Genomic DNA, 15,384 nt, shown 5'->3' with positions numbered 1-15,384 from the left:
AGAGTGTTTATGCACGCACACTGGAGAACTGGTTCACACATTACATTTTCCTTTTTCAGAGCAATCAGCGCTATTATCTATTTCCTCTAACATGATGTCTTAGAATTGGACAAAAACCAGTTAGGTTTTTCATTTTCACAAGTTTTGCATCTGATTAGCAGGTAAAGCATGCATTCTGTGACACTCCTGTGACACTTTCCCATCTGTGGTGGGAGCTGCAGATGATGTGCCAGCACTTAGCTGCTGGTGAGCTACTGTCTAATGAGCAATGCGGAAAATTGGTTGTACTTGGCACAATTCTACTTAGGTTGTACAGTGTTCAGAGATACATAAAATCATGAATGCCATCATCCATTACTCAGAATAACTTAAACATCTTTGATAATTATTCAGTTTTTTTAATAATCATGACATTGCTAATCATGATTCATAATGAAATAGCAAGCTGGGTTCCTGATCCTTGTTAAAACGTAGAGGCTACCCTCATGCATTGCTGATGGGAATGTAAAATGGTGCAGCCACTGTGGAAAAGAGACTGGCAGTTCCTCAAAAAGTTAAATATAGAGTCAATATGACCCAGAAATTCCACTCCTAGGTATATACCCAACAGAACTGAAAACATATGTTCACACAAAAATGTGTATACGAATGTTCACAGAAGCATGATTCACAACAGCCAAAAGGTGGAGACAACCCAATGTCCACTGACAGACGAACAGATAAACAAAATGTAGTCTACGCATACAGTGGAATATTATTAACCCATGAAAAGGAATGAAGTACTGATACATACTACAACATGGATGAACGCTGGAAACATCACACAAAATGAACACAGAAGACCACACATTGTATGAATCATTTATACGAACTATCCAGAAGATGTAAACCTACAGAGACAGAAAATAGATTAGTAGTTACCACAGGGTGGTGGGATCGGGAATAGGGAGTGACTGCTAATGGGTGTGGGGTTTCTTTTTGGGGTGATGAAAATGTTCTGGAATTAGATAGTGGTGATGCTTGCAGCCTTCCTTTCCAAGCGCCTGAGTCAATTGGCGGGGTTGAACTAATAGGAGCCTCTGGAGGGAGGTTGGAGGGTGAGAGAAACAGAGAAGCCACGGTACTTCTTGCCCTCTCTCTCAGGCAACATCCTCCTGCAGTGGCTGTGTCATTCCTGCAGCTCCACTTCCCACCCAGTGACTTCAGCTTCTGGGCTCTGGTCACCACCTCTTTTCTTTGTCCCTTCTGTCCTGGGAGTGGTAGCATCTTCTTGTTGCTAATCTCTGTCCCACTTGGCTTCTCAGGTCTTCTATCACCTGTAGAGCCAATTCTCTGTATTAATTTCCCTCTTTTTGAAACATCTAGAGCGGCATCTATTTCCTGCCTGGATCCTTCTAAGGGCTACATCAGCTTACATGCCTTCCAGTAGTATGTCACCTGCCAGTTTCCTCCAAACCTTACTAATACCGCATAATATCATTCTAGGATGAATGGGGAGTTATTGCTAACGTACATGGGTTTTCTTTTTGAGGTGACGAAAAAGTTCTCGTAGTAGATAGTAGTGAAGGTTGCACATCATTGTGAATGTACTTAATGCCACTGAATTGTACACTTTAAATGGTTAAAATGATAAATTTTATGTTTTTTACCAGAATAAAAATTTTTAAAAATAAAAGTAAAAATAACAAGTCATAAAATTGTAGCACAGTAGAGGACTTAATGGGTCGTCCAGTTTAAACTTTTCATTGCTACTGTGCCTGATCCAAGTTCAAGGGAAGCCTTAGTGGCTGCCTAAACCACAGAGCTGATTAGGCAGATCACTATTAATAATAATTCAGGCTATGAGAAGTAAGTGTCTTGGGAAAGGTACAGATGAATGGAAGGGAAGTTGTGAAAAATCGGATTGAAAATATTGTCTAGGAATTGATTTTGGAGGGCTATGAATGCCAGACTATGGATTTTGTAGTTTATTAGGTAGGAAACAGAGACTCACCACAGGGAGGTGATACTATCTTCTTTTCCACGTTGGGATACGTGGCCACTTGCAACCTGATCTGGTTATCTGCAAACGGCATTTGTGAAATCCTGAGAAAAAAATGTTTATTATTTAAAGAACTTACTGAAACTCCCAAACCTCGAGGTTAAAACTTAACATAATGGGCTAAAAACTTTAAAGGTGTAAATTTAGTTTCGTTGCTTCTAAATACAATCATTTTAAAATTCAATTTTAATTGCTTTCAAATTAAATGAACAAACGGACAGCCCCCGGGACCCTTCAGCCCTGGCCCCCAAGCGTCGACTCCTTTTCAACCCATGCCAGTCCACGTCGCCCGGGAACCTGCTCTCCTTCCGCAACAGTTTCTGTGGGGACGCAGTCTTTAGGTGCACCGCCTTTGCCCCACCCTCCACAGTGCCCCTGGACATTCTAATTGGCTGTAGCCCTCCCAGGTGCTCAGCTCTGGTTCTCTGATTGGCCCACGGCGTGCCGCGAGCGCGAAGAGCCCGGTTTCCTGGGATACGGCGCTGGCGAGTGGAGGCGTAGGGGCGGCGGTTGTGTGCCCTGACCAGGAACCCGGTGGGCGGCTGGGGGCCGGCTCGGGGGCTTCGTCGGGCGCGCCATGGCCAGCGTGCACGAGAGCCTCTACTTCAATCCCATGATGACCAATGGCGTGGTGCACGCCAACGTGTTCGGCATCAAGGACTGGGTGACGCCGTATAAGATCGCGGTGCTCGTGCTGCTCAACGAGATGGGCCGCACGGGCGAGGGCGCCGTCAGCCTCATGGAGCGGCGGAGGCTCAACCAGCTGCTCCTGCCGCTGCTGCAGGTGAGGGGCCCCCGCCAGCGCCCGCTCCTCCAGCGAACCCCGCCCGAGCACCTGCGCTGTGCCGGACGGCTCCCTGGGCCTGGGGGCAGGCGGTTCATCAGATAGTCTCCGCTGCAGGACCGCGAAAAAATAAAGATTCTGAATATCACCAGCGGACGCTCAATGAGTGCTTAAGGCGGGCCAGGCGCTTCACGTGCGTTTTTGTTTGCAAGTTCATATCTGGCCCCAGCCTGCGACTGGGGGAAGTGTTATTTTCTCAGATCCTCCGTCTCCTGTAGAGTGGGGCTACACGTACTCTTGAGCGTGGGAGACACAGATGGATCATAGAGGCCCCGTACCCTGGAGGACTGTAATAAATACTAGTAATGACATAAAAGTAACAGCGAACATTGAACCCCTACTGTGTGCTAAGCACTTTACGTGTTTTATTTCATTTTGCAGACTGAGGTTGTAGCTCTGCCACTTACCAGCTGTATGGGGCTTACAAGCCCCGTAACTTATTTAGGTCTCTGTTTTCTCTCTAAAATGGGAACAATAATAGAAACTGGCATGAAATGGCTGTATTAAATTAGAAGATCCATGGAAGCACTTAACAGTATGTGGCACATAGTAAATTCTCAATCAGTGTCAGCAGTTTTCATTTTAATGTGTTCTCGTAGGGCATGTACCTCCCCTTATATCAGTTGTGGTTTGTCCACTTATTTGCGTGATTATATGGCTGATGTCTCTCTCCCCTACTAGACTAACCTCCATGAGGGCAGTACTTTGTCCTATTTTTGTTCACCCTTGTATTCCTCAAAGCCTAGTACAGTGCCTGTACTGTACATTCATATGTGGAATGAGTGAAATGTGACATGCCCTCCTTCTGGTGGATGGATGTACTCAGGTGAATGGGGAGGACTTCTTAGGGGAAGAGTAGTGTTAATCTGGGGCTTGAAAGATGAGCAAGTGTCTATTGAGGAACAGTGGGGGCAGAAACAAAGGTCAGGGGTCTTGGGCCCCCAAATTATGGGATATGAAGAGGTAAACCTAATAAAATTGTACCCAGTGTTGCACATCTGCAACTCAGTATAGTTTATAAAGGGCTTTTTAAAAATCCATCACCTGTATTTGTTGGGAGGAGAAGGGGTACTGAGGACACAGGTTAAGTGGCTTCCCCAATTAGTTAAATAAAAGGAATGAGGTCTCTCACTTGGAGCTCCTGGTCCTGTGTACATTGCTATTATTATAAGTGCCTTTCCCCCGTTATTCAAATGAAAGTTATAACACTGAAAAATTTGATGAGTAGAGAAAAGGAACAAAACAGTAATTCTGGTGTCTTCACTCACACACTGTTCTCCCTTTGCTCATGTTGTTTTTCTGTCTTGGATTCTCCTGTCTGGTTCTTTGCCTGGCTGACTACTATATGGTTGTAATCAATGTGCATACAGAATTTGTCTAGTGAAGTTTCAACCAGACCTCAATGTCTTTACTTACTGTTTGGCTTTAAAAATTAGCTGATTTCTAACTACTCAACTAATACACAGAGATTCATTGTAAAAACTTCAAATCGATGAAGTGAAAAGTTATGGTTCTTCTGCATGCTCTCCAGTCCTGTTCCCTGAACAGTTAACCTCTGGTTATCACTGTTAATGTTCGTTTGTTCAACTATTTGTTAATAGTTCAGAATGGATCTTTCTAGATCTTTTACTATATTTTTGTGTCTAGAGATAGGTAGATGCGTATAATTATAAGTATATATACATGTATCCTTCTACTTTAATTTTGCCTTTTTTTAAACGTAAGTTCTGCTTCTGTTCTACACTTACTCCTGTCACTTAATGAGTCTTGAAATCTTTCCATGTTGGCACTTTTGAATAGCTATACCTTATTCTTTTTAACAGCTGCATTATATTCCACAGTAAGAAAAGAAATGTAATTTAGCTCATCATTTTAACTAATGTTAAAATTTATAATTTATTAAAAACTCTTTATTGACAAATTTATAGGTTCCTTTCAGCTTTTCTTCATTTCAAACAATGCATGCTGAACATCCTTTTCCAGAAGTGTAATTGCTGGGTTATCCACATCAGAAATTGGCATATATACTGTCAACTTACTCTCCAAAAAAGATTCAGTTTTTAATTTTAAGCCTCAACTAGGTGTAATCTTCTTGATGGCTGAGGTTGCATACTCTCTGTCTCTAATGGTACCTCTTATGGACTTAGGCACGTAGTGTGTCTGCCTACCTTACAAGGTTTTGGGAAGGATCAAATGGAATTATGTTTATGAAAAATAGGACACCTGTGTTTGTATAATGTTTTCCAGTTTACAAAGCACTTTTCATTATCTTACTTAATCTTTGCCACAAACAAGAGAGATAGTCATTATTATCTCCATTTTACTGATGAAGGAAACTAAGGCCCAGGGAGGCTACAACTTTGCCGTGATTATAAAACTAAGAAGGAAGGAACAGTGGATCCCCAGACTACAGATTCTATACCTTTTTTTTTTTTTTTTTCAATTTTAAACCATTCTGCCAATGAAGGGAAATACTATGCAAATGTAAAATATTACTTTAGCATTTTATGTAGATAGATTTTTTTCCTTTCCTGATTTGAGATTTCATGTTTGGAATGGTTGTTAAAGCAGTGGGGTTGATAAGTGAATTCATGTTTGCAGCTGTTTATCAATCTCCAACTCTTTAAAATTTATCTGTAACCTTCCTCTCTCTCCTTTACCCAGGGCCCGGATATCACACTGTCTAAACTATACAAGTTAATTGAAGAATCTTGTCCTCAGCTGGCAAATTCTGTACAGATCAGGTAAACTTCATTTTCTTCTGTATATATGAGAAGATGTCAAAGTAGTTGAAAATTAGAAAAGAGTACCCAGTAATTCCTTAAAAAAGATATCTTTATTATTCTAGGTTGTTTTCCAAAGTACCTTTGTTTGTTTGTTTTTAAAAATAGAGAACATTAAATATACTGCTTCAAAATTTAGTGTTCTATGTGGGTCTACCTCATTATTTTTACTTGTTGCGGAGAATTCCATTTTTACTGGCTGATGTGTTGCTTTGAGAAATGTTTTGATCAAGAAAACGTCGTCAATGATACTTTTCAGAATATAGGAGTGACATTTTGGATTATCAAGTTTGTTTTATGTGCTGCCATTTTATGAATCTCTGAATTGCTTTTAAAATAATTTTAGATAATTGTGGAATGTGAAATGTGGCAAGATGTTCAAAGGGCCTTCCTAAAATACACATCTCAATTTTCTCATTTAGAATCAAACTGATGGCTGAAGGCGAACTGAAGGACATGGAACAATTTTTTGATGACCTTTCAGATTCTTTTTCTGGAACTGAACCAGAGGTTCACAAAACAAGTGTAGTAGGTATGAAGCTCTTCTGAGGAGAGCAGACAATGTTTTCATCAAAGTGAGCAGCTTTCTAAATCACATCTATCCTTACTCTGCTATATCTGAACAAACACAATGGGGATGTTGGACGTGTTTTAGTTTGTATTTATTGCCTTGCCAATTTGATCTATGTTTAAATAGTTGTCTTGTGGAGAAGCATCTTCTGTTCCGTCTACAATCGTCACAGTATTAGCGTGGTTCTTGAGGCTTTTAGGGCTTCTCAGCTCTTTCTCACAGTCCTCTGGATCACTTGTCTGCTTCGTACAGCTCTAAGTCAGGGTCACCAACTAAGCTTTTATGAAAAGAGGTAAGTAGGAGTATCTCATTGATACGGTTTATAAGACGAGGGCATACCTGAAATTTCTTGACGCTTTTCTGTTATCTTTACATCCATGCTCCATCCATATGGCTTTTTTCACATGATAGTTTTATGTTATTCAACATCCATTATTTATTGATCTCCTCTGTGCCAGGCTCTGGACTTACAAGATAAACACAGACCTTCGTCCTGTGGGGATTACACTCTGGTAGTGGGAGCCCAGACGATAAAAAGTAAACAAGATAATTTCAGATAGTTACAACAGCCATGAAAAAATAGATTGGATGGATAAAGAGTGGTTATGCAGGTGATAGGACTGAACCTTGAATAAAAAGAGGAAATCAGCTTTGTAAAGGATGGGGGAAGAGCATTCTAGATAGAGGGAACAGCAACCACAAGTGTCTCTTTTTGATTCTTTTGAAGAAAGAATTGTGACAAATAGTCATCAACTTTGTATAGCTTGGATCTCAGTTAATGCCTTCACCTTGTCTGTGTCATATCTTGTAGGTTTATTTCTGCGTCACATGATCTTGGCCTACAGTAAGCTTTCTTTCAGTCAAGTGTTTAAACTGTACACCGCCCTTCAACAGTACTTCCAAAATGGTGAGAAAAAGACAGTGGAGGATGCTGATATGGAACTGACCAGCAGAGAGGAGGGCGAAAGAAAAATGGAAAAAGAAGAGCTCGATGTATCTATAAGGTAACTTGAGTTTTTCTGACAGGGATCCCTTTCCTGCAAAATAGCATCAGTGTGGGCACAGTAAATCCTCATTGGTTCAGAGTTCGTGTGCTGGCCGTCATCGTTTTGCCCCTCCAGATCTGGGAAGTTGACTTATACAGGCTGCGTCAGTGGGCTCCTTGCCCTCTGACTTCTGATTGGGAGGCACTGGTGGGAAATCCAGAGGGCCAAAGAGAGTGAGGTCAGCGTGCTGATTCGCTGGCTCCCTTCCTTTGGGGTCATGTTGGGCTGACTGTAGGATCACAGCTTCTGTCAGGTGATCCTCTCTGTGCTCCTCTGAGGTATAGTAACTAGGAACATTTCCCAGGCCTGGTATGTTAAGGTGCCCCACTGTTACCAGCCCTGGGGGACTGTGTTGTCCCTTGGGGCTTCTCTATCCTCTGCTCCTATTTTTGTAAGTGGTCCTTTATTAAACTCTTCTCAAATTACCCCATTTGAATGTGCCATTTGTTTTCTGCTGGGACCCTGACACATAGCATTTATTACATCTGAGTGAATTAACAGTTGATTAATTCAGGGAAAATGTATTAAATCCCTACTAAAGTTCAAGCACTGGGGATGTGGTGCCACTCTCACCTCGTTGTTCAGGCTCAAAACCTAGGAGTGTCCTTGGTTCCTCCTTCTCCTTCACCCCGACAGGCAGTCCTTCCTCCACAGTCTGTTTGGAGTTAGTGCAATTCTCTCCATCGCCACTGCTCCCCCCGTAGTCTAAGCACCGAATCTCTTTACTGGATGACTGCTCCAGCCTCCAGCCAGCTGGTCTCCTTGCCTCCACTCTTGTCTCCCTACAGTCTGTTTTTCATGCAGCATCCAGGGGAACCTTCACATATGTAAATCACGCACTCTTCTGCCCCAAGCCTCATTGACTGTCCTTGGAATTTAGACAGAAATCCAGGCTTACCATGGTCTTGGTGCCTATGTGGCCGGGCTCCTGTCGTCTGCCCTGCCTGCTTCTCCCTGCTCTGCCTTCACTCTCAGTAGTCTGACTGCTCTGGCTCACTTTCAGTTTCTTGAATACTCCAAGCTGATTTCTGCCTCAGGTTGCCTGGAATTCTCTTGCCTAGCTCCTCGCTTGCTCTCTTTCGCCATTCAGATCTCAGCTCCCATGTCCTCATACAGGCCTTCCTTGAAGTAACCTCCATCCCAAATACTTCTAGCTTCTTTATTTCCTTCATAGCTCTCCTCGCTATTTGCTTATTCATTTATATCTGCTTCCTCTGCCTTCACACCCCTTCAGAGCTAAGACCCTTCTCTGACTTGTTTCACCAGATTTTTGTCGGTGCTTACTATAGTGCCTGACTCTTAGAACGTGTCTGTGAAATGTGTTGGATGAATGAATGCAGAGAATGAAAATATGTAGTCCATTGCCCACACTGGTAACTGGACTCCTAACACACTTTTTACTGACTTCCTCCCCTTTGCTGTCTCATTTCTCCCCTCCCCAACTGTTACCTGGGATCACCTCCCAAATAAACTACTGTTACTTGGAGGGAAAAACATGTATGTGTGTATTTCATATTCCCTGATCTCAAGGAGCCCAGTGTGGTGAGGAAGACTGACACGTGAACAGACCATTACAGTACACTGCGTTCAGAGCTCTAAGAGAAGGAAGCCCTGCCTGCCCTTAGACTGCCTGACCCCCTGGGAGGTGGGGGACGACTGTGTAGACTGAGTGCCTCCATGCACTTCCTGTGAGTGGCCTTTGTACTGTTGCTGGATTTGTTCAGCACTTCCTGGGAGCAAGAAGGTTGTAGTACCATTCGGTAACACTTAGAGCTGCTTACAAATGCTTCTCATCTAGTGGAAAGACAGTACCGTGCAGGGTTAGGAGTCTGGCTCTGGAGTCAGACCACTGGGTTTGAATTCTGGCTCCTCCACTTATTCCCTCTGAGACCTTGGGCAAGTCACTTATCCTCTCTGTGCTGCAAAATGGGGCTCATATCACCTCCTCAGAGGGCTGTTGTGAAATTAAGTGATAAATCCATGTCATATAGAGGGTTTGGTGCCTGGTGTGTAGTAGACATTCAACAAATATTTGCTCTTATTCTTCTATTATTTCTCTTTTAGGCAACAGTGTAGTCTTTGTTCTAGTTACTTTATATACTTAAAGTAGCAGAATGATACTTGTTCAGAAATGTTAAAATTCAGACTTTACTTATTTTGGTTTGACTTTCTCCTAAGTTAATCTGGTTTAATTAGGTCTAATGGCATCTTTTTGTTTTTATCCTCTTCTAAGAATTCAGTTGTCTGTAATCTGGTATTTACTGTTCAGGTGTATGATTTCAGAAAATAGTGTATATTTAGTAAACTGAATTTTATCACTGTATTGAAAGAAATGTATTATTCAAGTGTAGTTCTAGTTAAGTATTATAATTCTTTGTTCAAAAAGAAAGGATTTTACTTGTTATAGGATTTTTAAAGTTTTATGACATGTATATATATTTCTTGATTCTTTTAAAAAGGAAGATTTAATTTTTTTCTTTTTGTGATCTTTTCTAGTGTTTTATTGTGTTATAAGTGTCTCGCTTTAGTTCTTTGTCTTTTTGTTTTTTGTGTTTTTTTGGTCATTGGAATGTTTTTAGGTCTCTTTTCTTCAGGGAAATTATTTTTCTTGCCTTAGGAATTTGTATTAAAATTAGAAAGGGGAAAGTCACGTTGAATAGCTTGCAAACCCCCCTCCTACAATGAAATTATTCCTATTTGAAAATGGGAACCCACCTGTTAATTTAGAAGAGAGGAAGTAAATATTTGGTTAAAAAATGTTTATCAGATGTTTTTTAAAATCCAATTACAGAAGAAAGTGCAAACTGAAATGTAGCTTCAGCTTTTCACCTGCTCCTTGTTGCTAAGTGGCATCGTTTGTGTCCTGCGGAAAGAGAGCAGGCCTATAGGGTTATATCACGTGAGTTTCCAGTGGGGACTGCTAGTCTGCAAGCGGCTGGAACTGCATCTTCTCTTTGCTTCTAAAAAGACCTAGCATGAGTAGAAATTCTCTGGTATTTCTTCACTTGCCTGTGATTTAATGTAAATTTCTCAAATTCATTAATTTGGTCAACAGTACTTACTGAGTGCTTCCTGTGTGCCAGGCGCTATGTTAGGGGCTGTGCTGTCAGCGAAAAGGGGACAGTCCCTGTCCTCATAGAATTATGTGGGGACAGTCAGATAATAGGGAGGAGCTAAATAAATAAGTAATGTAGTTTCAGAGAGTGTCAGTGCAGTGAAGAAATGAAGTGGGATACAAGGATAGCGAATGACTGTGGGGTGCTGTCAGGGAAGGCCTCTGTAAGCCTGGGAGCTAGGCGATGCAGGAGCCAGCCCGGAAGAGGTGCCAGAGTGCATTGCAGACGCAGGGCGCCCAAGACAGTTCAAGCTGACACGTTGGAGGGGCAGACGGAGCACAGTGTGGCTTGAGCACATGAGGTCGGAGAGGAGGGCCTATCATGCCCTCTGGTTGCATACCTCCAAAGGGCTCAGGTCCTCGTGGCCTCCTTGGATGTTTAATAACTGTTCCCTGTCTCAGTCCCTCCCCTCCCCTGCTGTTGTCCTCTCACTGCCCTGCTCAGAAATCTCCAGATTCCACAAAGTCTCCCAGCCTGGGTTTGAGGCCATCCATAGTTGACCTCTCTGACCTTGTCTTCTGTCTCTCTGCTTGGATCCTTTACGCCAGCCAGTCAGGTCTGCTTGTATCGCTCTTTTCCCAGGCCTTTCCCCATTCTGTCTTTTGTTTTCTTTTCCTGGAGTGCCACCTTCCTTCCTCATCATTTTCTCCACTGCTTCCCAGCTTTCAAGTTCCCTATGTCTCCAGCTGGAGTGATTCTCCCTTTTCTAAGTGCAGAGATCATATTCGTAATTGATATTTATTGTTTACTGCCATCTTTCCACCTGGGCTGGGCTTAGCCCTCACCAAGGCCATAAGCCTGTTAAGACATTGCATTTTCCTCCAGGACCTAGACTTGTGTTTTATGCATTACAAGTGCTAAAAAAAATAAAAAAGTTGTTGATTGATTAATCCTATATCATATTTTTAAAATTTCAAATATAGTGATTTAAGCCCTTTAGAGTTCCCAGACTCCTTTTGGGGATGTGATGAATGCCATGCTCTGCCTCCATGTTAAAAAGCGTATCCATGCAAGCTTTTGATGCAGTTTTGCAAGGTTCCTGGACTCCTTAAAGTCCTTCCATGGACCCAGGGGAAATGCCCTTTCAATATAGCACTAGTAAGTCTAAAATTCTGTCTCAGCTGATAATTAGATTCATAAATAAGGTATACTTGAGCCCTGTTCCTAAATTGAATACCTCTGACTTCTTAAGAGTTACTTTCTCTCCAGGTATTTATGAGGACCTGAGGAAGGAAAGGAGAAATGAGTAAAGGGTGGTTTGGGCCATGGCATTTTTACTTGCTCTTCCCAAGCTTGTTCATATCGGTTGCCACCATGGAAGCCAGAGCCAAATTTAATCTTCATTTATAGTAACTGTATTTCTCTTCATTTGTAACAATTCCACTTTGGGTGATTATGATTTTCTCTTTCTATTTTATTAACTTTATTGCTTTTGTGTCCTTTATCATAAGATACCTCAAGTCTTTTTTTAGGAAAAGGTGTAAGTAAATAAAGCATTGGTAACAGTGAGCGTCATGGAGTTTAGAGGAGGATAGGGCCAGCAGAGGCGCATCCAGTTTCATTCCGATTCTCATCCGTCTCTCTCCTGTTTGTGTGCAGCCGTATTTCTTTCAAGCCTTGGGCTTACTTTCTTTAAGTGCTGTGTTAGGAGAAAAGGGCTTTTATTGCCTTAACTGTTTTCCATTTGAGAACTTGGCCTGTGCATTTTTTTTCCATTTCCCTCTAGGTCACTCAGGGCTGGTCCTTGGCAGCTGTGATAGTTGCAGAATCTGATACACTGCCTTGTATCAGCAGTGAAACCAAGAGAATATTAGAGCAGCTCTTCCCGAAGTGTGTTCTGTGGAACACTGGTGCTTCTTGAGAGATGTGAGGAAAGGATTCTTTGTTCTAATGAGTTTAGTAAATGGTACATTAAACAAAAGTGAATAAAGTTTCTTTCTATTGGATTTCTCTACTGTGCATCATGACTCTCCAAGCAAAATAGAGTATACAGCTTTCGCTAAATAATTTAACTTCAGAAGCATTTTTTTTCTTTTAGACTACCCATTTATATACTGTTTGCACGAAACAGTTTGAGAACTGCTGTATTAGACAAGGAATGCTTATAAAAATATTATTGATGAGTAAATTGATATTATGCTTATCATAATCCTATATAGAGAAGCCATTTCTTTAGAGTCATGTGACAAAAGGATATTATTCATGCTTTGCTCCCAAAATAAGTGTTTTGTATTGTGCATGTATAGATTTCTCAAGTCTCAATTTATATCAGCGCATTTCTTTTTTATTGATTCTGCGTAATCTAAACTTCTAGGCAAGTGGTTTTTTCTTAGGTAAAGCCCCTTTTTCCTGCTCTCTACATGCTCTATACAGCACCATCTTATATCTGTAGCAAGGAGTTAGAACCTCTTCATTCATTCATTTCCCAAACGCTGAGTGCTGTGTGCCTGGGCATGGACTGGGTATTCATGTACAAATACAAGTGAGAACCACCAAATGTGGCAAGGCCTAGGTGCTGTTAGAAGCATCTCTAGGAGACAGTGGGAGGTCAAATGAGAAATGCCAGGAGAGATTCGTGGAGGATATGCCACTTGAGGTAATCCTGTATGGTGGAGGGTGTACAACAGCCCAACAGTGGGTGGGACCATGGGCTCTGCAGGCCGAGGAAGCAGCGGGGGGTATCTTGGCATGACAGGAGACCTGTACGTAGTTCATCAGGGCTGGAGTGTGGCTAAGAAAGACGGCAGAGGAGAGCGTGAAAGGTAGGACGACCATGAAGCGTCACAGCTGTCCTGCTAAACAGTAGGGGCTTTATTCTAGAAGGTGATGGGATACCACTGAAGGGCTTTAAATCAGGGCTGGCATGATAGATTTGCATTTTAGAAAGATTACGCTGGGAGCTGTGTAGAATTGAGATCTGTGTCTGTCCGTAATTATATTGCATGAACTTTGGCAGGTCATTCAACATCACTTTTTAAGTATGTTTTTTCTATTCCTGTGAAGAGAGAATTTCGTTTTGAACTGCTCTGATGAAGAATGTATTTGACTTTGTAAGCGTTACCATTTTCACTATTGTGTAATTCTTTATTATTTTAATTTTATTTTTTCTAGAGAAGAGGAGGTGTCTTGCAGTGGGCCTCTGTCCCAAAAACAAGCAGAATTTTTTCTTTCTCAACAGGTATGTTTTGTAATTTATCATGAACTTTTTTTAATCCTTTTAAAAATTTTCTATAATGATATAAGGAATTAAAATAGAATTTATTAGTGATAAAGAAAAATTTAGGTAAAATTGAAGGATCTAAAACCCAGTTAAGTACTAATATTAATTTGGAACTAGTTTTCTACATATTTTCTGTGACATTACATGTCATGACATATGCCTGTTACGTTAGTAGGCTTATTAGTGAATCTGCATTATTCCTTACTCTCGGTCCTCTTTTCTTCACTAACAATGCAGTTGTAGTTGTGTTCCTTCCTATTTTGTGTGTGATTGTATTTTTCAGTTAGAGTTATAATGGAGGTTCATTTAGTAGTGGTGTGTGACTGACAGCCCAAAAACATGATTTAGAAGACCGACTTCCCTTCTCCCAGCATCTTATTGTGGACATTTTCAAACAGAAAGAAAGGGGCTGGTCCCTTGGTGTAGTGGTTAAGTTCTCATGCTCTGCTTCAGCAGCCCAGGGTTTTGGTGGTTGGGATCCTGGGCACAGACATGGCACTGCTCATTAGGCCGTGCTGAAGTGGCATCCCACATGCCACAACTAGAAGGACCCACAACTAAAATATACAACTGTGTACTGGGGGGGTTTGGGGAGAAAAGGCAGAAAAAAAAAAAAGATTGGCAACAGTCGTTAGCTCAGGTGCCAATCTTAAAAAAAAACACAAAAAGAAAAATTGAAAAGCATTCTACAGTGAATACCCATCACCTGGATTCTATAATATTTTGCTCTGTTTTTATCATATATCTGTGCATCTAGCCACTGTTTCATTTTATTTTATTATTTTTTTTTTGAGGAAGATCAGCCCTGAGCCAACATCTGTCAATCCTCCTGTTTTTGCTGAGGAAGACTGGCTCTGAGCTAACATCTCTGCCCATCTTCCTCTACTTTATATGTGGGACGCCTGCCACAGCATGGCGTGCCAAGCAGTGCCATGTCCGCACCCGGGATCCGAACCGGCGAACCCTGGGCCGCAGAGAAGCAGAATGTGTGAACTTAACCTCTGCGCCACCGGGCCAGCCCCTCATTTTATTTTTTGATGCATTTCAAGTTGCAGACATCAGTACACTTCACCCCATACATTTCCTGCTCGTGCTTTTGAGCCTTGCTTTTTCCTTTTCTTGGTGACATAAGGTGAACGTTTTTCTCTCATGTTTTCAGCATAGAATTTGGATTTTTGCTCTACTTTTCTAGTTTTCTCTAATTTTGTCATTAATTTTCTTTCTACAGAAAGTTGTAATGTTTAAACCTAGATAAAAGTGATAGAATCGCCCCTGCAGATGAATTTCAGATTAGAAAGACCCGTGTAGACAATTGGTTAACTATTGAGGAGAAAATATACCTGGGTCCTCACCTCATCCTCACACCTTGGAGCATTACAGATAGATTAAAGGATTAAATGTAAATATTGAAAGCTGTAATTAGACTGGAAGGAGCTACGTATTAACTTTTAACAGATCTCTATGTGAGGAAAGACTTTCTAAACATAAAAGCTGTGGGAGAAAACACGTAGGAGAAGATCATTTGATTTTTCAGCATAAAAATTAAAAACGTCTGCATGTCAGAACCTGTTTTAACAAAATTAAAAGGCATACAACAAAAGGTGAAAAAGTATTTGCAATAAAAACGACAAAGGGTTAATAGTTTTGCTTTAAAAATCATATTTTCAAAGACTTTGAGAGAAAGTTTATATTAAAAGAGCAGCAAGTAAAATTACATATCATATTCTAGTTTTATTAAAAATATAGTAAATATATATATATAT

At 41.2% G+C, this 15,384-nt stretch overlaps 1 protein-coding gene and 1 long non-coding RNA gene across 3 annotated transcripts in view; one reads left to right on the top strand and one right to left on the bottom strand.

Annotated features, from left to right (window-relative positions):
• Window positions 1-849: 849 nt before the first annotated feature.
• Window positions 850-2,417, bottom strand: LOC111774657 (uncharacterized). The gene is made up of 2 exons (XR_002809745.2): window positions 1,994-2,417; window positions 850-1,316 (listed from the first exon to the last, which is right to left on the bottom strand). It is a non-coding gene; the product is annotated as an uncharacterized lncRNA (long non-coding RNA).
• ANAPC5 (anaphase promoting complex subunit 5) overlaps window positions 2,387-15,384 on the top strand; it is a 38,333-nt gene continuing 25,335 nt past the window's right edge. Inside the window, exons 1-5 of one of the 2 annotated variants that reach the window (XM_001495879.6) lie at window positions 2,387-2,825; window positions 5,550-5,629; window positions 6,091-6,200; window positions 7,051-7,243; window positions 13,513-13,579. In XM_001495879.6, the coding sequence (XP_001495929.1) occupies window positions 2,619-2,825; window positions 5,550-5,629; window positions 6,091-6,200; window positions 7,051-7,243; window positions 13,513-13,579 (657 nt within the window). In that variant the 5' untranslated portion in view covers window positions 2,387-2,618. The remainder of the gene's footprint in view (window positions 2,826-5,549; window positions 5,630-6,090; window positions 6,201-7,050; window positions 7,244-13,512; window positions 13,580-15,384) is intronic. The other variant, XM_070220196.1, reaches the window with a different exon arrangement.

This window comes from Equus caballus, chromosome 8 (genome assembly GCF_041296265.1).
Source record: "Equus caballus isolate H_3958 breed thoroughbred chromosome 8, TB-T2T, whole genome shotgun sequence".
In the NCBI taxonomy this organism is placed as follows: Eukaryota; Metazoa; Chordata; class Mammalia; order Perissodactyla; family Equidae; genus Equus; species Equus caballus.
Note: the sequence above shows the minus strand (reverse complement) of the source record. Positions and strands in the feature narration are given on the sequence as shown.